This window comes from Amphiura filiformis, chromosome 10 (assembly GCF_039555335.1).
Source record: "Amphiura filiformis chromosome 10, Afil_fr2py, whole genome shotgun sequence".
NCBI classification, from domain to species: domain Eukaryota; kingdom Metazoa; phylum Echinodermata; class Ophiuroidea; order Amphilepidida; family Amphiuridae; genus Amphiura; species Amphiura filiformis.
In genome coordinates this window covers 67,766,592-67,789,285 of record NC_092637.1, presented here as the reverse complement: position 1 = coordinate 67,789,285, position 22,694 = coordinate 67,766,592, and the positions used below count along the sequence as shown (strand labels likewise).

The window sequence follows — 22,694 nt, the reverse complement described above, 5'->3', positions numbered from 1 at the left end:
CAAAGTACTTGGAACAGCAATCCGGTGAGTTCACTGAACTACGCCCTAATACTGATGGAGTTTTAATGGCGTTAATCCTCTCCATACACAGATGAACAAATACAATAGATGAAGGTCAACACGTATGACCTCCTATGTGACATGTTTATATGTGATGTACAAAAACCTGAATATCATAAAGATCAGTATTCGTTTGTGCATATGAACTGCACATTTACGTTGCTAAATATTACTCATCATATATAATGACAAATATTGGTATTATGACAATACGGTATATACATTGTATATAAAACGACTAATAGATCCTACTATCATGGCGTCAGGTCAATGTTCATCATATCCCGTATGTTTCTTAAAATTCATTCATATTTGAGACAAATTGCTGTGCCCATTTTATAGGTGCACAGGTAGATCCGTGTTTTTTAAATTTTCATTTCCTTTTAATGAAAGAATTAAGGTTTTCCACTGCACGGGGCCACAAGGGTGATACTAATTTTAATGCTATATTTTCAAAACGAATACGTGTTCCCGATTGGCTCTATAGCGATTTCACAAAAAAAGGTATTTCTAGTACAATGCAGCGTCGGACTCTAGCTGAGAGCATAGCCTAAGTCATTATAGACTCCAAAAAGGGCTCTCCATACACAAATGAACAAACAAAAAGGAGGGTAGTCTCCTCCGTGACCAGCTTGATTTCGATGGAGCGAAACCAAATTGGCTGCAGAGGAGACGGGTAATTTTGCCATGCAAATGAGGTGAGTGTCATAGCCCTGCCTGTATTTTAGCTAAAGTATCTCGAGCTAATGAACACGACCTTTTGCCAAAGCCTATGTAAATGAGTCATTGTGAATTAAAGCTGAGTTTATTCACCGCAGAAGTGACATAATTAATCGGATTAACTACCATAGCAATAGATGAATACAATTTTTATTATATCACCCTGCACTACAACGTACACGCGGTACCTATGCATTGAACCATAGATGTCAAAGAAAGGATGTTCACTCGCACCTATAAGATTAGTATTTTTAAAAAGAGCTGTATTGTATTCAATCTATATTTGCAGACATACACAGGTGATTAGTGCAACCTGCTTGTGTTGGCATGGTTGGGCGATCTATTCAAACATTGTATTCATCTATTGCGATTATTACGTCACTTCTTAACTTAAAGAGGCCCTGCATTCTTTTATCGATTGGCTCCAAACAAAGGATTTGAACCGGTGTCCTTCACCGTAGTTATGGCGGAGTGCAGTTCAACAAAAGCATGATTGCAATCTACCACGACATTTCGGCTCACACACATTAGAAATGCACTACGATAAAAATAGGTTGATGAAAACAGTGCAACAGAGCATTAATGCCCAAAATTGAAAAGCTGTATAATTTATAAACAATATACACTACGCATAAAAAATACTACTACAAGTGATTTTCAACATATAAGAATCCAAACAATCAAGTACCAACATGGACAGTTTTGTCCTTATATCACTTTTGGGTTTATAACAAAATGTTTTCAAGCCTCTATCGTGATTGGCAGCTGCATAAGATATCTCTTTGATAGCTGATAATGCCCATCTATTCACCAAGTGGCTATTAACTGATGAGCACTGTTATTATGATAATATGAAATCATTGTTTATCAACAAAGGTGAGGGACTCGTCTTCTCGATATGCTCAAACAAACCGCTACACTTTTCAATGGCTTTCTTGTACTATATGACATATGGTGGGCGATTTGAAATGCACGTGCCCTGAGCAAACTACGATGCGTACGCACACTGCAGGGTAAAGAACAATGGACATTGCCATAATTCGCGCGCATACTGCCGGGCAATGACGTCACATGTCAAGTGGTATATACCCGATCAATGTTGGAGTTGCCTATAGCCTATATGTTTAAAATTCAATATGGCTACCGAACTGTCATGTGGTCCAGTGGATTAGTGCGCTGGACTTCTGTATTCTGTATGTAGCAGCGGCGTGGGTTCGAGGCCCACCTGTGCCGAACTGAAATTCCATTTAAAAAAAATAATAATAATACGGAAATGAGACTGGGCGAATTTATGTATGACGTAGAGAGGATTAAGATTCCTTTATTGATCCCTGACCCCACCGACTACCCCGGGCTGATTTCATGCAAAACAAATCACCAGATGACTGACTCTAGGACATAGCGCCACAACACGAGCGTTGGTAAAGTATGTGGCCTCACTGCAATACATAGCTACGTAAAAACGTACGTGTTAACGTACGTAAAAACGTACGTCCTACGTCTACGTTTGGAAAATCGCAATGTATTAATGGGTCGGGGCGATTGCATTGAAAAACCTAATAAATTATTCATAACAGTTACGTATTCAATCGATAGTGCGGACACTTTTCACTTGCAAACCACCAAAATTCGTGATCTTTTAGCGTTGGAAAAGAAACCACATGAATAGAGTGCCCTCTCAAGAATAACTACTCTCTGCATTTACTTCCAACAGATGTTTCATAATGTCCTCATCAACATTCTGGAACATCAGTCATCTAATATTATTCTTTGACCAATTTAGAAGTGGCTGTGAATGCATCGTGCATATACAGTGTGTCGTAGAAAAAAACCCGGCTGAATGAATGTGGTCATAACTTTAAAATAATGAAATCAAAAACAAACAAAAAACACTAAAATATAAAGAAATACAAAAAAAGGAAAAAGAAATACAATATAGAGAAAAAGAAAACACCTCAAAACAAAACACCCAAACAAAAAACAAACAAACAAATAAAACAAAACAAAAACAAAACAGGACAAACAAACAACAACAAAAAACGTGTAGCACCAGCTGTTTCCTACACGTCAATGTTATTTCCGTGGTTACAAAAAATGGATGGTTACGAAACGCACGTTACAATGCAGCTCATTCCAAGTTTGACAACAATATTCTTCATACGTGTTCATTCTGATCAGACTTGTTTGGGTTATTTGCGGGGAGGAGATAAGTTTAAGTGACCGATTATGGGTTCGAATTTCAACCAGCGGTTAAGACACAGGTCTCGTAAACCTGAGGTGCTGGGTTCGATTCCCGATTTTTAAACAGTGTGAGTACAGAATGTAGTTTATGACAGAATTAATTCATCCGGTAATTATATATTGAGACAGTAGAGGTTATACTCCAGCTGCTAATAATGATTGCTTGCGTCCACATTTGCTGGAAGCGATGACTTATTTCATTAACATTTTCAGCTCCAACGTGTGCACCAGATGAATTCTTCTGCGCCGATGGAACATGTGTGTCCAAAGTATGGGCGTGTGATGGGTTTGATGACTGTGCTGATGGTAGTGATGAAGACGAAGCTTTCTGTGCTACCTGCCCCTTCCAATTCTATTGTTCAAATGGCCGATGTATACACATAGAAAATGTTTGCAATGGAATAAATCAGTGCAGAGATAACAGCGATGAAACTCAACTGTGCGACGTCGGTAAGCTATACGTAGAATTTAAAATGTTAAATCTATGGTATTTTTATATATTGCTTTCCTCCTTGCATGAATACTGGAGTACACAATGGCTGGGTTGGGTCCTGCGTACCAAATCTAACAGAAAATAATTTAAAAGCACATTTCGTCGTATTAGTGCAAGAAAGTAGTTCGAACCATTTTCCAAATTTTGCATGAAAGCGTTTTTGGGTTATATGTTGTTGTTTTTTTAATTACTTCAAAAAACAAAATAGCGTAAAATATCCGTGTCTATATTTAAAATTTTGTTTCCAAAATTCCAATTGGAATGGATATTTTTGTAACTCTAGCTTATTTTCTAACTATTTTCAACATCATTTTGTCGCCTAAAAATTCTCTAATGCAAAGTTTAAAAATGGGTGCCATTGGATTTAGCTCCTTTTGGAACAAAAAAATATATTTATTATTTTTTTCTTCGCACGTGGGATGTTAAAGAGTTTTGCAATTATTTTTTTAAAGATAACCAAAACATTGTTATAACTATTCTAGTGGTCCAATGTCATTAGATTGGCAAGGTTACTGCTACTCTTAGGAATATCTTCAAATGAATTTTGCACAAAGCAGCCTTTGAAGTTAGCGCCTTCATTTGTATACTCCTCCTCCAAAAAGATACTTCTACAAAAATTGCACATACAAACTGTGTGCACTCACCCGACGATTAACCCTAAACTGTTATTAGAATAATATACATATTCTTAACATTTGGTCACTTTAACAAGACACTATTATGATAAAAAGAGTGATAGTAAAATCAAAACAAAGATTCATAAAAGATCTATTTGTCACATCTAACATCTAACTTTGCAACATGATTTAAGGATAAGTATATGGGATTTGACGCATCGTACTTTAATATAAATCCTAACAAATTTGGAATACCTTGTTAATATTGTGGTCCCATGAACCTCCCGCCGATGTGTCTTAAGCAGCGAGGTATAGGACAGGTGTTTGGAGGACAATGTCTTATTTGTGAACTGTTGAAGGGCATACCAATACGTTTGAAGAATATTCGCCGTGGAAGTGCATGACACAATGAAATGTGTACATTTGAAAAAGAAAACGAACGCTCATTCCAAAAAACCCAAGACTGAGTGAAAATTGAGGTAATAATGCTTTCATTGACAACTCTCTACATAGACTTGCATGTTAACTCTGATGTAAACTTCATTCTTAAAAACGGCCACAAAATTAAAAACGAACGTTTTTTTTTTCAATATTTATAAAATGTCACATAATTTCTTTCTAACAAGTAGGTACGTCATTCATTAGTTACTAATATGATGGAATTTAAAACTATCGCATAAGTCTAAAACTCATTAGAAGCAATTGTTCGTTTCAGATTTACCATCGCCATATATTACCAATGTAGGAGGAATGTTTGTTACATTAAGTTGGGAAGAGCCCCCGCCGGCACTAGAATGCAATCCTTCAAGAAACATTACGTATTATGCTGTCACATTCACTCCACAAGATGGCGGGTCTTCACAAACTGTTTACGTTCCTGCTGAAGCTGGTACAAATTACACGATTACAGGATTGGAACCAGAAACGATGTATAATATTGAAACGCGTGTAGTCATAGAGACTGAAGGACAAGAAGAGCCTGAGCCCTATGATCTTGGAATACCTCCGCAGGTTTTCGAAACGTGTAAGCTACAGACGTGAAAATATTAAAAGTCATAATTTATTTAAGAACGTACTAAAATTCATCTTAAATAGACTTATGTGAAGTTCTATAACGTTTATACCTTTATAAAAGAATTTGTATGTTTATGTTTATGTTTTTTAGTATTTGCTCAAACAACAGCGCAAAGTTCTACTGTAGCTACAACGTGTGCACCAGATGAATTTGTCTGCGCTGATGAAACGTGCGTGTCCAAAGCATGGGCGTGTGATGGGTTTGAAGACTGTGCTGATGGCAGTGACGAAGACGAAGCTTTCTGTGCCACCTGTCCATTCCAATTCTATTGTTCAAATGGTCGATGTATAGACATACAAAATGTTTGCGATGGAATAAACCAGTGTAGAGATAACAGCGATGAATCCCAAATTTGCGTCGGTAAGATATGAAGGAATAAATTCGGTAACAAGTCGGTAAGCTATGTTTGAAATGATAAGTCCAATGACATATTTAAATTGTTGCTTTGCTCTTTGCATGAAATTCATGTAGATCGCAGAATGATAACATAAATAAATTCCATGTTGCAATTCTCTTAACATTTAACTGCTTACGGCATTCAGACTACATAACAATGATAACGGGTGGATGGTTCGTACCATGGATGGTGTTGGTCAGATTGTAGATGGTTTCATTTGGATCCTTCGTGTCCGATCTTAAGAGAAAAAAAGAGAAAAAAGTATGTTTCGTCCTGTTGGTAGTAGCAACCATTTTGGAAATGTGTAATAAACCACACCTCAACCCCTTCGTAGTCCATGTTACAAAATTTGGCTCAGGGTTAAAGATATGTATCACAAAACCTTTACTAGGTAAATACATAATACATTTCTACCTTTTTGCATGGTTGAAATGCCCAATGGTGTAGTAAAATACAATAGTAAACGATTTAGCCTGAAGTGATGTAAGTTTAACATCAGAGATTTCCGGTTTTATCACGAGAGAATCGATCGATTGATGTGTATAATTGCATCAGTGACATATAAACTGTGTGTGTAGTGCTATTCCTCTTACGTCTTATTTATACGTCTCAGCTGTGTGAACTTTAATAACAATCCGCGAGCTAATATAGCCATTATAGGCTATAATTTTTTATAGGCGCTGGAAGGAAATAACAATTTTCTTTGTTATACCTCATTTATGGGCTCAAAATATATAGGAGAATATAATGTGATCAAGTAACATTTTGTGGAAAACAAATAAGAATATATATTCTTTATTAAAATGTTATCATTATCATTACATGTACATTTAAATGAACGTAAACCAATATTTGAAAGTTGCAATAAAATCCCATTGCTTTGTTTTCAGTGTCCAGAGAAGGAAATGTTGTCAGCTTGTTTCGTGAATTTTCGAGCAGGTCAATGATGTGATAATAAATTTAAAAAAATATCATTGTTTGCCTCATCCCATATTAAACATTTCTCCTCTATCCTGTGATATCAAAATAAGTACAAACATTTTCCCCACATAATGTCGCTATGACGTCATAATGTGAGCACGCCCACGCAAATTTGGGAAATTCTGGCTATGTACAAAAGTATAGGTAAAATTGAGTTTCACCGAATTTTATCCTAAATATAAAATGAAATGATATAAAGGAAATGACTATTTCAACCTAATTAACAAGTAAAAAGTAAAAAGTCAATAACTCTCGGACAGACAGACACAGATCCGCATAAATCTGATTCCTAAATGACCCTTTCGTCTTTACAAACAGTGGCGAAGCTAGGGGTTGTGGCACCCGGGGTCAAAGATACACAATGACGCCTTCACCCAATTCTTGAAACAATTACTCGCTGTGTTATTTTGCCATGGACTAGTTTACTATTTGTGCTTTATAAATTATAAAATGTCCGCTTGAAGCGGAGCAGAAACAGATGCCTCCCTCTATGCAGCTAAGTGTAAAACGCTTTTATAATGTTCATTTCAGATCTACCATCACCATCTATTGCCATTGTAGAAGGAATATCGGTCACACTAACTTGGGACGAGCCTCCGCCGGCACTAGAAAGCAACCCTCCAAGAAATATCACACACTATGCTGTAACATTAACTCCACGAGATGGTGGGCCTTCACAAACTGTTTACATTCCTGCTGAAGCTGGTACAAATTATACGATTACAGGATTGACACCAAGCACGATGTATGACATTGAAACTCACGTAGTCATAGCAACTGAAGGACAAGGAGAACCTGAGCCTTATGATCTCGGAATACCAACACAAGTTTTCATAACGTGTAAGCTATAACCATAGGCCCTATAGATATATGTATTCAAAATCAAATTTTAAACAAAACATATTGAACTGTAAGCTTAAAAACACTGACGTTAATGCTAAATGTATTACGTGTATTATTGTTATTTGTAATGGAAATAACGACTGCGGAGACATGAGCTATGAAAGACATGGCATGAATCCGACTACATGTAAACTGAAAAACAAAACAAAGCTAACAAACAAGATAACCTAAACATGCCAATCTCTCCCCATATACCACTAGATACTACTTGTATTAGGCATACCATACACGTATACATCATTCACGTTTAAAAGCAATTTTTGAGTTATTGCGACTTTCTGAACTACATGAGAGACGTAAAGGTCCACGACTGGTTATGTGCAACAATCCTAAAAATGAGCTTCCAGGTCAATCACCTCTGTGTAGATGAAACAGGGTTATTTCACGGTTTATTAGTGTACGTGTCCTGATTAGGCACGCAATGACATAGAAAATGCAAACCGATTTATGTTTTTGTTTTTTGTTGCTGTCTTCAGCTCCAACATGCCCACCAGATAAATTCTTCTGCGTTGATGGACCATGTGTCTTCAAAGACTGGGCATGTGATGGGTTTGAAGACTGTGCTGATGGCAGTGATGAAGACGAAGCTTTCTGTGCTACCTGCCCCTTCCAATTCTTCTGTTCAAATGGCCAATGTATAGACACGCAAAATGTTTGCGATGGAATAAATCAGTGTAGAGATGACAGCGATGAGACTCAAATGTGCGATATAGGTAAATTATTATGAAGGGTTTAAATTTGTCGGCTGTATTCCATAGTGGCGTATAGTGGGGCACCGTGAATACTTTTCGAGAAAATCGGGTTTGAAGAAATGTCAATTTAAAATCGAGTTGTGTAAATCAGACATTCGTTATATTTTGTAAATTATGTGAAATGCCTGTAGTAAACTAAATAGATTTTATTTCTAACTAGTTTACTTTACAAGTGACTAACTTTGGAATTTAGGGTGCTCAAACCCATTACAGGTGAGCTATAGAAACAAATTCAAAGTATAGACCTCTGGCAAGGCAACCGTTACTAATAGTTTCACGGAATACCTTCACTTACGATCATCGGGTATACCGATCATCAGACGGATAATTTGACATGATTTCAACTTAACGGAAATGTTTATACATGTATATACATTCTGTGGTGTCGACAGAATGACAAACCAATAGATTTTATTTCAAAATATTTTTCTAAATAAATAAATACATAATATTGCTGTCAAACAAATAATATGTACAAAAATATACGTCACTCTGGAAAACACGCAAAACACAATACTCTAACCTTAAGCCACCTCGATCGCCGTATAATCCCCACCTTTGTTTCATAACCACTAAGGTATAGGGCATTTTTTGTTTTAGCAATAGCCCCCTCTCCAAAAGTATTTAATTATATTTGTAATTGCTCAAGTAGCATTTTGTGCAAATTTTATTACACAATTTGTTGCCGTTCTTTTTATGAGTATTTAAGTACCTAAAACGGCCTAGAATGAGGCTATGGCGCTCTTTCCAGCCTTGTCTAATATTAATCTCCATAAACTTTATATGTAAAATGAAAATGACCATAAAAAGAACGGCAACAAATTGTGTAATAACATTTGAACAAAATGCTAATTGACCAAGTACCAATGCAATGCAATAGTTTTCGTGAGGGGGCTATACGAAATATTTTTTTTATGTATTGCATATGTATGGTCTTTTCAAAAATAAAATATCCATCTGAAACATAGGTGTCCCTGTGGCGTTACTTTTCGTCGGCTTCATTCCATAGCGGCGTATAGGTCCGATACGTCACTATGCAATGTAGCGACGCGTACGCCTATATGACATGCAATGTTTTTCATTTTTGCAGATATTTCTTAATTATAACATGTGTATAAAAAATAATCGATGCGCTACTATGCAAAGCACAACATTTCACTTTGTAACGATACGGTACATTTATTTAATTAATTACTAATTAATTAGCTAATTTTGACTGATGAGTCTTAGAAAATGAAATATATAAACGAATTTAATTGATACTATACTCCGTGGCATATTGAAACATTTGCTTTGCAAAACATGCTTGTAAAACACAGATAAGTAAGTCCAAATTTAATTTAATTTTGATTCCATTCTAATTACGTGTTAACCCGACGGGTGAGAACAACATAGACAAATAAGCCATTTCATGGATTACTTTTAATTGAATAATTAATAAGTAAAACATCCAACACCAATGCTAATTGGTTAATTCTACTATATTGTACTCAACGGCGAACTGCGCGTGGCTTCCAGATCTACATACCTAATCTAAAACTAGATAATTATTTAAAAGCATATTTAATGAGCACATTTCGTCGTGTTAGCGGGAACATCGCATATAATTTTGGTCTTAAGTCGTTGGGCAAAAAATATTCATGCTATTAACTGATTGCTTTTAAGACTGGTAAAATAATTTAAAATAATTTCATTTACCTAAAATTGTATACGCCTTCAAAAATTTCAATTTCAGCAGAAATGGACTAGTTGCACTCACACGAAAATTGAATTGCTACTAGAATTAGAAAATTACTCTCAAAGTCACTAAAATCTAGTGTAAATAAATTGATTTTCTTTGTGTGCAATTTTCTCTTGCTTTCAGTCAAAATAAATCAAAACAGCACACAGATTTTACATGTACACAGCAATGTTCGTCAAACTCATGAGTCCACCCTAATGCAGTTAAGTGTTAAACTCATTGTTCGTTTCAGATTTACCATCGCCTTTTATAGCCAATGTAGGAGGAGGGTCCGTTTTACTAATTTGGGACACGCCTCCACCGGCACTAGTAAGCAACCCTCCAAGAAATATCACACACTATGCTGTCACATTCACTACACAAGATGGCGGGTCTTCGCAAACTGTTAACGTTCCTGCTGAAGCCGGTACAAATTACACGATTACAGGATTGGCACCAGGAACGATGTATGACGTTGAAACTCGTATAGTCATAGAAACTGAAGGACAAGGAGAACCCGATCTCTATGATCTTGGAATACCTCTGCAGGTTTTCGAAACGTGTAAGCTGTAATAATTTATTTAAGAACGTACTAAAATTCATCTTAAATAGACTTATGTGAAGTTCTATAACGTTTATACCTTTATAAAAGAATCTGTATGTTTATGTTTATGTTTTAGTATTTGCTCAAACAACAGCGCAAAGTACTACTGTAGCCACAACGTGTGCACCAGATGAATTCTTCTGTCCCGATGGAACATGTGTTTCCAAAGTATGGGCTTGTGATGGGTTTGATGATTGTGCTGATGGTAGTGACGAGGACGAAGCTTTCTGTGCTACCTGTCCATTCCAATTCCTCTGTTCAAATGGACTATGTACTGACACGGATAATGTTTGCGATGGAAGAAATCAGTGTAGAGATAAAAGCGATGAAACTCAAATTTGCGATGTCGGTAAGCTAATAAGTATGTTTTAAAATTATAAACCCAAGAACATGAAAACATTGATTTGTTCTTTGCATGACATTATTGTATATCACAGACCCGAATTTAAATGCAATACCAGGTTGTGATTATCCTTAAGACGTAAGTACTTGAGGCACCTAGCCGTAGTTAAGTGCAGATCAGATGGTGTGAGAGGCTTAGCCGGAAGTCTTATACCAAACCTAATAAAAGATCATTTAAAAGCGTTTTTGTTTCGAGAAAATCATATAAACCATTAGTTTAATTTAGCAGGAATGTATTTTTTGTGTTTTAATTGTTTCATTTATTGTTTAACACAGTTTAACATTTTAATTACAAAATAATAAATTGCTTATAAGACTTACAAAATCAGTTAAAATATGCGCATTTACCTTACGGTTTTAAAATCTTCCAAAACACCTGAACAATCTTGCACTTCGCCCGACGATATGTGTCGTAAAACTGTTACTAAATAAAAATAAATATAAAGTTCTCAAAATAACATCATACCATAGTATATTTAAGTTGTGATAATAATGATGTCAGAATAAAGATTCGTAAACGCCTTTTTTCACATCTACCCTTTCGACTTTTGACTGATTAAATAATGCATATTGGAATTTGAAATCGCATTATAATAATAATTCTAATGAGACTTGATAAAACTACAGGAAAATTACACGTTTTCAACCTAAGGCGAAAGAAAGGAACCCGCTAGGTAATGGGAAAACGCATGCTATATTGCTCGCTACAAGAAATTTCTCATTGTTAATGAATTTTGGTATCATATAATAGCCATATTTTTCTCATTACCATCCTGAAATTTGTCACTCCAAAATAATCTATTTCCGAAGAAATCGTGAAAAAAATCTGGCGAATTGTGGTTACCAATTTAAGCAAAGTGTCAAACGCCCGAGAATTCTGGTAGGCAAGAAAAATTCGCGACGTTTCATTCCGATACCAGTTCGCCTGGAAAAATAAATCAAACTATATAGAGGGCGCTATAATGATATGCACTTAAAACAAAATAAAATAAATACATAAAAGCGAAATAAATAAAGGGCAAGAACTTTTCCTGTCAAGCATGATAAGAGGAACACGAACAAATATAAGGGAGCGAACCTCCCACTGAAGAATTAATTTACACTGAAAATGTTCTCGTTTTTTCACATAGATGCATAAAGGGGGGCGATATTTGAAATTGTATTTAAGTTTAAAAACAATCCATAGCCTCAACCAATAGGGTTACCTACTTTAAACAAGATAAAAAATAATCGCAAATCCCGACTGGCACACAAGCCAACTTGAAAAGGGGGCAAGGGAAGGAGCCGGCATGGGATTCGAACCCACGACCTGCCGATCTCTACACGGACGACCTATCAATTGGGCTACCGGCTCCCACTGACAAACGGTGGTTAAAACCGGGTCTAATGTAAGCAGTCAAGCAAACCCGCTTGTGTGTTTCTGTGGTATATGGATATATGACACCTTCATACAGATAACTCTAAAACTCTTTGGAAAACAATTAATTTCAGAGATACCATCGCCATCTGTTGCCAATGTAGGAGCAGTGTTCGTCACACTAAGTTGGGAGGAACCTCCACCGGCACTAGAAAGCAACCCGCCAAGAAACATCACACACTATGCTGTCACACTCACTTCACAAGATGATGGACATTCGCAAACTGCTTACGTTCCTGCTGGTACAAATTACACGATTACAGGATTGAGACCAGAAACGATGTATGACATTGAAACTCTTGTAGTCATAAAAACAGAAGGACAAGGAGAGCCTGAGCCCTATGATTTTGGAATACCACAGGTTAATTTTACAACATGTAAGCTATTATATTCAAAGTCATATTGTATTGAAAAGTTTAGCTTAAAATGATATGTTAACGTGAGATGTGTTTACTTGAGTGTTATTTGTGATAGAATAACGAATGCGGAGGTATGAGCGATGACGAAAAAGCATGATTCCGACCACAGGTAAGGTGATACATACCCCACCACCAATAAAAAACTAAAAAATAATAATTAAAAAAATCCCCATTCAATCATACACACTACCGGTAAAACCTGCAGACAGCCGAATACCAAAACCTGAACGAGGACAGTAAGTATGGTATACGAGCTCAAAATAATAATAGGATAATGTCTTAACTGCCAAAATACAAGACCTATACCACGGGATGATGAATTTCCACAAGTAGGCTTTACGTCTGCCGCTCACCTAGATTAAAATATGATGTTACACTATTACTTATCTCTATTCAGAACACTTTCCACAAATAATAGGCTTTCACATTTCAAAGATAGCACGTCTGCCGCTTACCTAGATTATGATGTTCAACTATTACTTATGCTAACACTTTGACTACGGTCAGGAGGGTGAGAGTTCATAAGGGCAATGTCGGGTCGATCGGTTACAACAATGCTGGACTTAAGATACATAATTACCAAGGATAATAGAAATCAGGATGTGACAATTGCTTATTAGCACATGTCCAATTCTTATTGAAAGAACAGTTGTTATTAAAATGATGTCCTGACCTTTCTATAGAGAGCTAATAATATCTTGAGCTTGACTCAATGTTGTGTTAACGTTATGCAATGGATTTTTTAAGGCTTGATTCCAGAGGGGCGTAAGTTAATAATAGAAATAGCCATGCAGAAAAAAAAGGAACTAAGCGTACTTGGTGTATCAATCTACATGCACAATGACCACGAACCTATGAAACCGTGGCACGTGAGTCATCCTATGTTGCAGGGATAGGGAGGGGCAACCATGATAGGGGTTGCCGGGGGGCAGACGGTTTTCTGCAATTTTCCTATGGTATTTTCTACATTTTCAATTTTGTTTATCCTTAGGTGATATCTGTCGTGAAATAAATCAATGCTGCTATAGGCTATAATAGGCCTAGTAGGCCTACCCTGATTATGCAATATATACAAAAATAACTACAACAACAATAACAAAACCAACAACCAATATATAATTTGTAAAAAATATTCATAGGCCTATATAGGCCGCGCCTATTTAGACAGTAGGCCTATTCCTGAATTATATAATAATACAAAACCGGCAAAACAATCAATCACTGCAGTCAGAAAGAAAAAAAACCAACAAGAAAGAAGACAGTAGATATGTTGCAGCCTCATAAGGCTACGAAGTCTAGCCGTGAACTTGAAATGAGCTCTGATGAAATTACTTCGGAAAGAATTACCTTTTCATGAAAAATTGAGGCACTATGTTTAATAACAATCTAACTAATGCAAATATTTGACCTTTGATTGACCGCCGATGACCCTGAAATGACCTCCATTATGTTTTGCACATTATCAACATCACATATACTGATTCAAATTGATCAAACTTGAAATGACCTATATATTTTGAATCATATCAAGAGCACATAATTATGCTCTTTTAAATTGGACAAACTCTCATCCCTTTTGACCCCCAAACAGACCCCTTCTTCATGTTTAAGCCAAATTTAATTACAATCGTATATGAGAATAATGCTTAGAGCCATTTTGGCATTATTCTGATTCATCACTTAATATGCAGTAATTATTGAATAGTAAAGCCCGTTTGCCATTCTGATGATCAGCGCACTTAATATGCATCAAATTTTAAAGTGCTTTTCAGTAATCAACCATTTTTGTCCCCTGTATCACCTTGAACTCAAAATCTGTGAGGACCCCATAGGCACCAACTAATGTCAATGCATATGTGTCAGCCGCATCTCTGTACCATATAATTTGTAGGAAAAGAAGAATTGTGAAGGTATTTGGTTATGTGCAGGAAATATCCCCTTAATGGCCTTTGACCCCCAAATCTGTGAGGACCCCATAGGCCCCCGCTATAACCAAGGTCAATGTCCAAATCTCAAAACTGTACCATGTAATCTGTAATATTTTTGGTAAAAATCACCGTTTTAGCCAAAATCACTCATGCGTGACATTTGACCCCGAATGGGTCATGTCATATGTAAATGTGGAGCTTTTGTGCAAGTTTGGTCATAATCGGTCAAATAATGAAGCAGCTAGAGTAAATTATACCAAATGTTGACAGAATAAAGAACGAAAGAAAGAAGAAGAACTAGTGGCAACTGGTGGTCATGGACCACAAACCTTAGCTTGGGCATGTTGGTGTATTGGAGGTATCTGACCCCTGCAAACTGTTCCAAAAATATTCCCCTGGTCATGAGGTTTGTTGTCACCGACTTTAAGCCCTGTACCGCTTACAGATGTCCAGAAAATGAAATTCTAAGATTTGACCCCAGATAACCTTTGACATGACCCTTGCACAGTATTTTAAAATGTTCCACTGGTCAGTTAGTTTGTTGTCACGGAGTTTGAGCCCTGTTCCCTTTACAGATGTCAAGAAAATGCATTTCGAAAATTTGACCTCTGCATGACCTTTGACCTGACCCCTGAAAAAGGTTACCCTGGTCATGAGATTTGTTGTCACCGAGTTTGAGTCCCATACCCCTTACAGATATCCAGAAAATGAATTTATAAGATTTGACCCCAGATAACCTTTGACCTGCCACCTGTGTTCCAAAATGTCCCCCTGATCATTAAGTTTGTTGTCTAAAAGTTTGAGCCCCGTACCCCTTACAGATGTTCTGGAAATGCATTTCTAAAATTTGACCTCTGCATGACCTTTGACATGACCCCTGCAAGATGTTCCCCTGGTCATGAGATTTATTGTCACCGAGTTTGAGCCCCATACCCCAAGTCCAGATAATGAAATTGAAAGGTTTTACCCCCTTAATGACCTTTGACCCCAATTTTGTCTACAAGCTATGCGGACTTGGTATAGCCAATGCATATGTGCAAGTGACATCATTGTGCTATGTAGTATGCGGTAGAAGAAACGTTTTGAAGATATTTGGTTATATACCAGAAATGCCCCTTTACTGACCTATAAACAACTTTATGTGTACAAGCTATGGGCCCTGGGTATAGCCGATGCATATGTGCAAGTGACATCATTGTGCTATGTAATATGTGGCAGAAGAAGCATTTTGAAGGTATTTGGTTATACACCGGAAATGCCCCTTTAATGACCTTTGACCAAAATTCTGTTTACACCCTATGGCAACTGGATATAGCCAATACATATGTGCAAGTGACGTGATTGTAGGGTATAACATGTCGGAGGAGGAGCATTTTGAAATTGTTGGCAGAAAGAAGAAGCGGAATCGGATAGCATAACAGTACCAAGCTGGGAGCTGGGGGTGTAACCCCCCCCCCCCCAGCTGGTTAAGAAGAAGAAGAAAGAAACCACCGAAAAACAAAAAAAAGTAAGGAAAAAATAGAAAATAATAGAATTGGGCCACACAGGGACTCGAACCCTAGCTAGTTGTCCAGCTCAAAACTATTACGTAGTCGAGAAGAGTATGAGTCAATCGCGCTAATCGATTGCGCCATGGAGGGGCTTGTGAATATTGATGGTCTGAAACTGATAATAATTATGCAATGCATACAGGCTGTTATGATAAACAAGCGCATTGTCCCCCCCCCAAACTCGTTTTTTGCAAAAGCTTCAATTTGGAAAGAAATCAAATGGTAGTGTAATCGACAGACAGTTGAGAAATAATGTAGGTAGTTAGATGTCAAAATTAACGTTCCGCAATCAATTTCATTTCATTTCATTTCATTTTATTAGAAAAAGCATCGTGACCCTAAGGCCAAATTGAGCAATTTTTACAATCAATAAAAGACATCCAAATATTACAAAATTACAAATACAAAATATATAAACAACAAATTTAAATTCAAATAATGCAAGATAAGAGATGAAAAATATTGCACATAAATAAATGGATATTGCTACATATTAAAACATCAGCATGCAGGTGTGAGTCAGTTCCTGGAGTCGGTGTGGGTGGAAAAAGGGTACACAGGTGAAGGGTACATGAGCGCACGCATGCAGATGCACAAACAGTGGCATGCCAGCACACATGGTCCCTTCATCTCTGAACACATACAACACCCAACCACCACCGAGAAACATCCACTCACACCTGCACAATATACTCACACACACACCCCCACACCCCTAATTCACACCACAGGCACACCACACATATATCACTGGACTCAAACAAACTCCAAAAAACACCTGGTACTCCCTCGGGCTCCCACTCGCACATACAAATAAAGAGATCATATATAAATTATATAAATAATGACACCTGCATATACATGTAATACATCAAAACTGTTTTAAAATGGCAAGTGCATAAGGATAACTACTGATTCAATAAATTAATAAAATATGGTACTGGACTATTAGCAAACCTGGATGTTCTGACTGGAATTTTTGATATTGCACTTGAATTGCGGAGATTTCTACCATGGACTTCAAACCTAGTGGGGGAATGAGATGACTAGTACGAGCATTGGTTGATAGCCCTTCAGCAAATGAATGACAGAGTAATTCTCTTCTGTTAGTTAAAAAATCAAGATTGCACGAAGTAATTGCATCATCATAAGATATTTAGTTCCAACCAAGTATTGTCCTACATGCCCGTTTTTGGATTCTTTCAATATCAGCAGATTGTTTTGATGTAATACTTGAGTGCCAAACCACAGCAGCATATTCGAGAACTGGTCTAAGGTAACTTTTAAGAACAATGGTGAGCTCATCTTGAGAGAAGCCAATTTTTTTTAAAGTGCGAAGCATAAAAAGACGCCTATTGGCTCTGGTTAGCTTGTCATTAACCTGGGCGTCCCATTTAAGGTCATTTTGTAACCAGAGACCCAGCACTTTCGCTTTGTCAACATAAGGAAGAGGCTCATTACCAATACTCAAATCAGTGTGTAGTGGCTCTGATCTACCAAAATTAACAAGTAAAGCCTGGCATTTGGATGGGTTTAATTTAAGGCTATTGTTTTTGGCCCACTCAGTAAAATCATTCAAATCATCTTGAAGACAGCCTTTAACATTACGATGACGGTTCTCACCAAAGGTCATGTCATCAACGTATTTCCAGTATTGTGATTTGGCATCTGTGGCAGCATCATTAGTAACAATTTGGAATCCAATAGGACCCAGTTTTGTGCCTTGAGGAACCCCCCCCCCTTTGACAGTAACATACTCAGATAAAGAATCATTGAATTTCACACACTGCTGCCTGTTGTGCAAAAAATCACAAATCCATGGCACAATGGTTCTTCTCACACCAATTTCGATCATTTTCTCAATTAACAAGGTGTGATTGATAAGATCGAACGCTTTTGAGAAATCTGTCAGAACCACTGTGCCAACGTTGTGGAGAAAATGCATGAGATTAACTAAATAATGGCTGGTAGAAACTCCAGAAACATTGCCAAACAGTTTGATGTCAATAAAATTCTCAATGTCTTCCAAAATCCATTTACAGATAAAACCCTCAGCAATTTTGGAGAAAATTGAAGTGAGAGACACAGGCTTAAGTTTTTCAACATTAGGAGGGCTGGTCTTTGGAACTGGCACAATTATTGCTTTTTTCCATTGGGTGGGCACAATTCCCTCCTTGTAGGAAGAATTTAAAATATCTGTAAGTGGAATACTGAGTTCATAAGCAAATTCACGCACCAATTGAGGTTTAAAACCATCGGGGCCACCAGCTTTAGATGGATTCACTTTCTTCAGTTCAGAGTAAACATCGCATGGGTAGAGGTGAGGGACTGGATTTTTTGCAGGTAAATAAGCAGGAAGCTTAGCCAGGTCAAGAGGCTCAATGTGGGCTGACACACTAGCGAACATGTTGTTAATAGTGTTAGCCTTACCTGTCGAGTCACTTACACTTACACTTACACTTACAGGATTGATGGGATTAATTATAGGTTTAGGCCTTTCAGTACCCCATATCCATTTTCTTTCCAGTGCTGATCAATCTTTCCTTTAAACTGATTTGTAGTATTAACTCCAACAACATCTTCAGGGAGGTTATTCCACACATCTACCACTCGCTGGGAGAAGAAGAACTTCCTCAAATTCAAACCTTTCTTCAGCTGCCTTTTGAAGAGTTTGAATTTGTGACCCCTGGTGCCTGTGTTATGAGACATGGTGAAAAGCTGATCTGGGTGTATATCTTCCAAGCCGTTGAGAATTTTGAAGACCTCGATCAAGTCACCTCTCAGTCGCCTGATCTCCAAGAGATACAGGTTCAGTTCTTCAAGTCTTTCTTGGTAGGGCTTCTCCCTCAGGCTTGGAACCAGTTTGGTAGCTCTTCTTTGGATCTTCTCAATGGCTTTGATGTCTTTTACCAGGTAGGGGTTCCATGCCTGCACACAGTATTCTACGTGTGGGCGAATGTATGCCTTATACAAGATAGGGAAGCTCTCCTTGTCAATGTGCTTGAAAGTTCTCTTAATAATCCTCAGGCTAGTCATAGCTTTGTTGGCTGCCTTTGTGCATTGCAGACTTGGTGTGCAGTCGTCTGTAATGTATACACCTAGATCTTTCTCCTCTTTAGCTGTCATGATTTCTTCTTCCCCTAGAACATAGCTTCTCTCATTGTTGTTGATTCCCATGTGCATGCACTTGCATTTGGAGGCATTAAACCGGAGGAGCCACGTATCTGACCAATCTTTGAGATGGTTTAGGTCTTCCTGGATATCATCACCTCCTTTAGAGCTGTTCTTCTGGACCCTGTTGTAAAGCTTTGTGTCATCAGCAAACATCTTTGTTTTGGACGATACCACTTCTGGCAGATCATTGACATACAGGACGAAAAGGATTGGTCCCAATACTGAGCCCTGCGGTACGCCGCTTAGGACATCAGCCCACTCTGACAAGCCTTTCATTACTCCAACTTGTTGTTTCCTGTCTTGTAGGAAAGCTGCAATCCATTCAAGGATTTTGCCGGAGATACCATAGGCTCTCAGCTTTGACAAAAGCCTTTTGTGAGGGACTGTGTCAAAGGCTTTTGAGTAATCAAGGTATATAACATCAACTCCAAATCCTTCATCTAAGCTGTCTGTCACATCTTCTAAGGTGGTGAGCAAATTAGACATGCATGATCTTCCACTGGTGAACCCATGTTGATCCTCTGAAAGAAGGTTGTTCTGGTTTACATGCTTGAGTATAGCATCCCTCAGTAGTGACTCCATGACTCTTTGACCCCTTCTTAAATATTGGGGACACTCTTGCTTGCTTCCAGTCATCTGGGATGTTACCCTCCTCCAGCGATTTTGTGAAGACCTTGAACAGGGGTGCCATCTCACTCTTGCATTCTTTCAAGACATAAGGATGTACTTGGTCTATTCCAGGTGATTTGTCTTCCTTCAATGCATGCAACTTCTTCTCAACATCATCTACAGTAAACGCCGCCCCACATAATTTTTCAATGCCGGGGCACCTGTCTGGTAATGTTGGCACATCTCCATCAGGTTCATTGGTAAACACACTCTTGAAGAAGTTGTTTAAGACATTTGCTGTTTCCTGATCTGTTTTGTCAGCTCACCTTTCTCGTCTTCAAGTTGTGAAACTCCTGCTTTCACCTTCTGCTTGGCTCTAACGTAGCTGTAGAAAGCCTTGGGTTTCTTTTTGAAATTCTTCATTATCTTCTTTTCATACTCCACCTGTGCTCTTCTGACTCTCTTTTTGGTCTTGTTGCTCTGCTTTCTGTACTCAGCGTAGTCTTTGTACTGCAGGGTCTTTCTGTATTTCTGGTACATGTTGTGTTTCTTCTTGATTGATCGTTTAACACCAGACTTTAGCCACGGGGGCTTTTTGCTTCTCTTCTTCCTTAGGGGAACATGATCCTCGATGGTTTTCTTGTACTCGTCTTTGAAGATATTCCATGCACTATTACAACTTGTGCCATGAAGAATGTCTTCCCAGTCAATTTCACTAATGTGACTCTTGATCTTGATTTAAACTTCCTCCTCTCCTCCTGCTTGTCTCCTTCCACCTCCACGAAAGGGCTGGTCGCTTTTAACGATCCTCCGATTTCTGATGACTAACTCACTTTCACCTTGTTCTTTTCTGTTGTTCAGATCTGCACGAAGCTTTCTATTTTGCACTCTTTCCTGGTAAGTTAAATCCGGGGTGATATATACAATACTCATGGCTTCGTCATCAATTTGTCTCAGTTTCTTGGCATTTGACAAGGCTTTCTTCTTCACATACTCGTCACTAACAGTAACTTTCAGTAGTCGTGGTCTCTTGTTGGTGTTGTTCGATTTCTTCCCTAGTCTAACAGGCTGGGTGACTCCTGCGTCCTTAACTTCAAGTTGATCCAGAATATCAGTCACTTGCTTCGCATCATATGCTTTCCTATCTTCACTCTGTGTACTACTGGACTCTGGTATGTTGTGTACTATTAGATTGCATTGCCTGTTGTTCCTCTCTCTCTGCTCCTCTAAGTAGTGCGAAACCTTCTCCTCAATCATTTCTTCTAATCTTTCTTCTCTGTTGATAGTAGCTTGCTCAAGTTTCCTAAACCCTTCAATCATTACATCAAGCTTCTTCTTCACTTCCATCATTTCATCTGTTTGTTTACCTGGACTACCACGTAGGCCCCTACCTTGAACGAAGCAGGTCACCGCTGGGATGCATGCATCACAAAACCACATGAGGTTAGCCTGGTATTTACTTTTCTTGGTTAGTAATTTGTACTTTGTCTGATTGAAGCCTGCACACGACTGGTGTTCCCATCTGCCACATTTATCACAACAAACAGCCTTATCTTCCTCATTAACTTGCTTTCGGCAAGATAGGGCAGGACACGTGAGGGTCTCTTCAACTACTTCTTCACTTTGTTTAACACTACGGGGGGTTGGTATGCCAGGTAGAATACGTGATCTAGTACTAGGTGACATTGCCATTGGACTTGCTTTAAGCTTACTAATACTACTACTTGCCATGCTACTGCTAGCTCTACCGGTTCTCTCACGGCGATGGCTGTCTGGTGTCATTGGACTTACTTTACTAGCACTACCAGTTCCTTCATGGCGATGACTATCCGTTAATAAGCTTGAGGCACTGGTGTTCAATTTACTCTGCTTGGCGCTGACCATCGGAGTACTACCAGCACTAGTACCAGTACAACTCCCGTTCCCGGGCCCGTCATGTTCATGGCCGCCATCTTGGAATTTTTGTTTACTACTACTGCGGGCATGACGGGTTTTAGATTTTTCAGTTTCACTTGTTACAGACTGTGTTCTGCTCGTTCTGACCATGATGAATGGATATGGGGACTTAGCTTAACCTTAAATATATAAATGAACGGTCCTCTTCTTCAGCAAAATCTTGATTTTTCTTCCAAAAATATCACGACATTCGGCAAAACACGTCTGAACACTACACGGTGTTTCTAGTTATCGGTGTTTCTAGTCATCATCATCTACTCCTGGGACACTCACTCTGAGCTCAGATTTGTTGTTATTTGTGACAATTTTTATCTGCTGGTGCCACTTACGGGGCTCGGTTTTTTGAAGAGATCTAATTCTCTGAGCATGATAAGTTAACTTAGCTTTAGTAATTTCTCTTTGAACCTTGTTACGTAATTTACGCCACTCAACAGGGTTAACCTCAAAAGCCATTTGCCGTTTCTTAATCAACTTCTTAACATATGGCGTGATCCATGGTTTATCATTATTGTGAATCTTTTTCTTTTTAATTGGGAAACACTCTTCAGAAGCAGAATCAAACATGGCATAAAACCTATCAACTTTGCTCTGAGAACCCTCGCATTCAAGGATTTCATGCCAGTCTTGTTTCTGAATCCATGTACCAAAGCGATTAATTCCATCCTCAGTGATGGGA

The 22,694-nt window shown here is 38.0% G+C and overlaps 1 protein-coding gene across 1 annotated transcript in view; it reads left to right on the top strand.

Annotated features, from left to right (window-relative positions):
* LOC140163202 (uncharacterized) overlaps positions 1 to 22,694 on the top strand; it is a 155,810-nt gene that overhangs the window by 11,475 nt on the left and 121,641 nt on the right. The window contains exons 7-14 of the mRNA XM_072186601.1: positions 3,235 to 3,471; positions 4,847 to 5,155; positions 5,297 to 5,566; positions 7,116 to 7,424; positions 7,964 to 8,200; positions 10,213 to 10,521; positions 10,640 to 10,912; positions 12,457 to 12,759. Of these exons, the coding sequence (XP_072042702.1) occupies positions 3,235 to 3,471; positions 4,847 to 5,155; positions 5,297 to 5,566; positions 7,116 to 7,424; positions 7,964 to 8,200; positions 10,213 to 10,521; positions 10,640 to 10,912; positions 12,457 to 12,759 (2,247 nt within the window). The remainder of the gene's footprint in view (positions 1 to 3,234; positions 3,472 to 4,846; positions 5,156 to 5,296; positions 5,567 to 7,115; positions 7,425 to 7,963; positions 8,201 to 10,212; positions 10,522 to 10,639; positions 10,913 to 12,456; positions 12,760 to 22,694) is intronic.